General features: G+C 40.7%; 1 protein-coding gene across 1 annotated transcript in view; it reads right to left on the bottom strand.

Moving 5' to 3' along the window:
* Positions 1 to 140: 140 nt before the first annotated feature.
* The window catches only part of LOC107579124 (FERM domain-containing protein 6-like), a gene marked incomplete at both ends in the record, with an annotated part of 3707 nt that continues 3058 nt past the window's right edge, over positions 141 to 789 (bottom strand). Inside the window, 3 exons of the mRNA XM_016264988.1 lie at positions 141 to 315; positions 437 to 505; positions 621 to 776. Of these exons, the coding sequence (XP_016120474.1) occupies positions 141 to 315; positions 437 to 505; positions 621 to 776 (400 nt within the window). The remainder of the gene's footprint in view (positions 316 to 436; positions 506 to 620; positions 777 to 789) is intronic.

Genomic DNA, 789 nt, shown 5'->3' with positions numbered 1-789 from the left:
TGTTATTTGTTAATTTTATCACCTTGCTTGTTTTAAAGGTCTATATCTGTCTATATATCACAGATTTAATTTACATTTCAATTACTAGTTTAAGAAATGTTCCCATTCCAGCAAATTTATTATGCATATTCTCAAGATACCTTCATTTTCCTCCAGTCGTCGAACCTGTTTCAGCACAGGCTGCAGGTTCATATACAATCGGTGGCTGTTGCTGAGCAGCTGCAGGAGGTGTCGTGAGCGCAGAGGACAGCCTGTGTAGTAGATGAGCTTCCTGGCTGAAGGCAAACCATCAGGAAGAATCTCAAACCTCTTCCCCTGCGGACAGGAAATGAGTCAATGGTTGATTCCTCTGAAAAGTGTAAACACTGTGACCCTAATGGGACAGAATTATATACTACACCTTTAAATCATACTAATAAAGCACTGTAATACTGACCACAAACACCAGTTTCCCCACGTTGGTCCAGGGAAAATCATACAAGAGTTGCCTGACAGTTCCCACATTCTGGAAAAAAAAAAAAAAAAGTGACATTCACTACATAGAGATACACAATGTATAAGAGCTGTATTTTATACAATTTGCTGTGTAATCTCAGTCAGTAAGCGTTCAAACAGCATACCTGAAAAATCTGAATCCCCCGTAAGGTCAGTCCCAGAGTTAAAGAAGCATCCAGCTCTTTCTTATCCTGACCCTCCCACCAAAAAAAATCACATTGTTGAAAAATTAGTCTGTATGCACGTGCACGCGCGTGCGCACACACACACACACACACACACACACACACACAC

The sequence above is a fragment of the Sinocyclocheilus grahami genome, unplaced genomic scaffold (genome assembly GCF_001515645.1).
Source record: "Sinocyclocheilus grahami isolate Dianchi unplaced genomic scaffold, SAMN03320097.WGS_v1.1 scaffold14392.1, whole genome shotgun sequence".
In the NCBI taxonomy this organism is placed as follows: Eukaryota; Metazoa; Chordata; class Actinopteri; order Cypriniformes; family Cyprinidae; genus Sinocyclocheilus; species Sinocyclocheilus grahami.
Note: the sequence above shows the minus strand (reverse complement) of the source record. Positions and strands in the feature narration are given on the sequence as shown.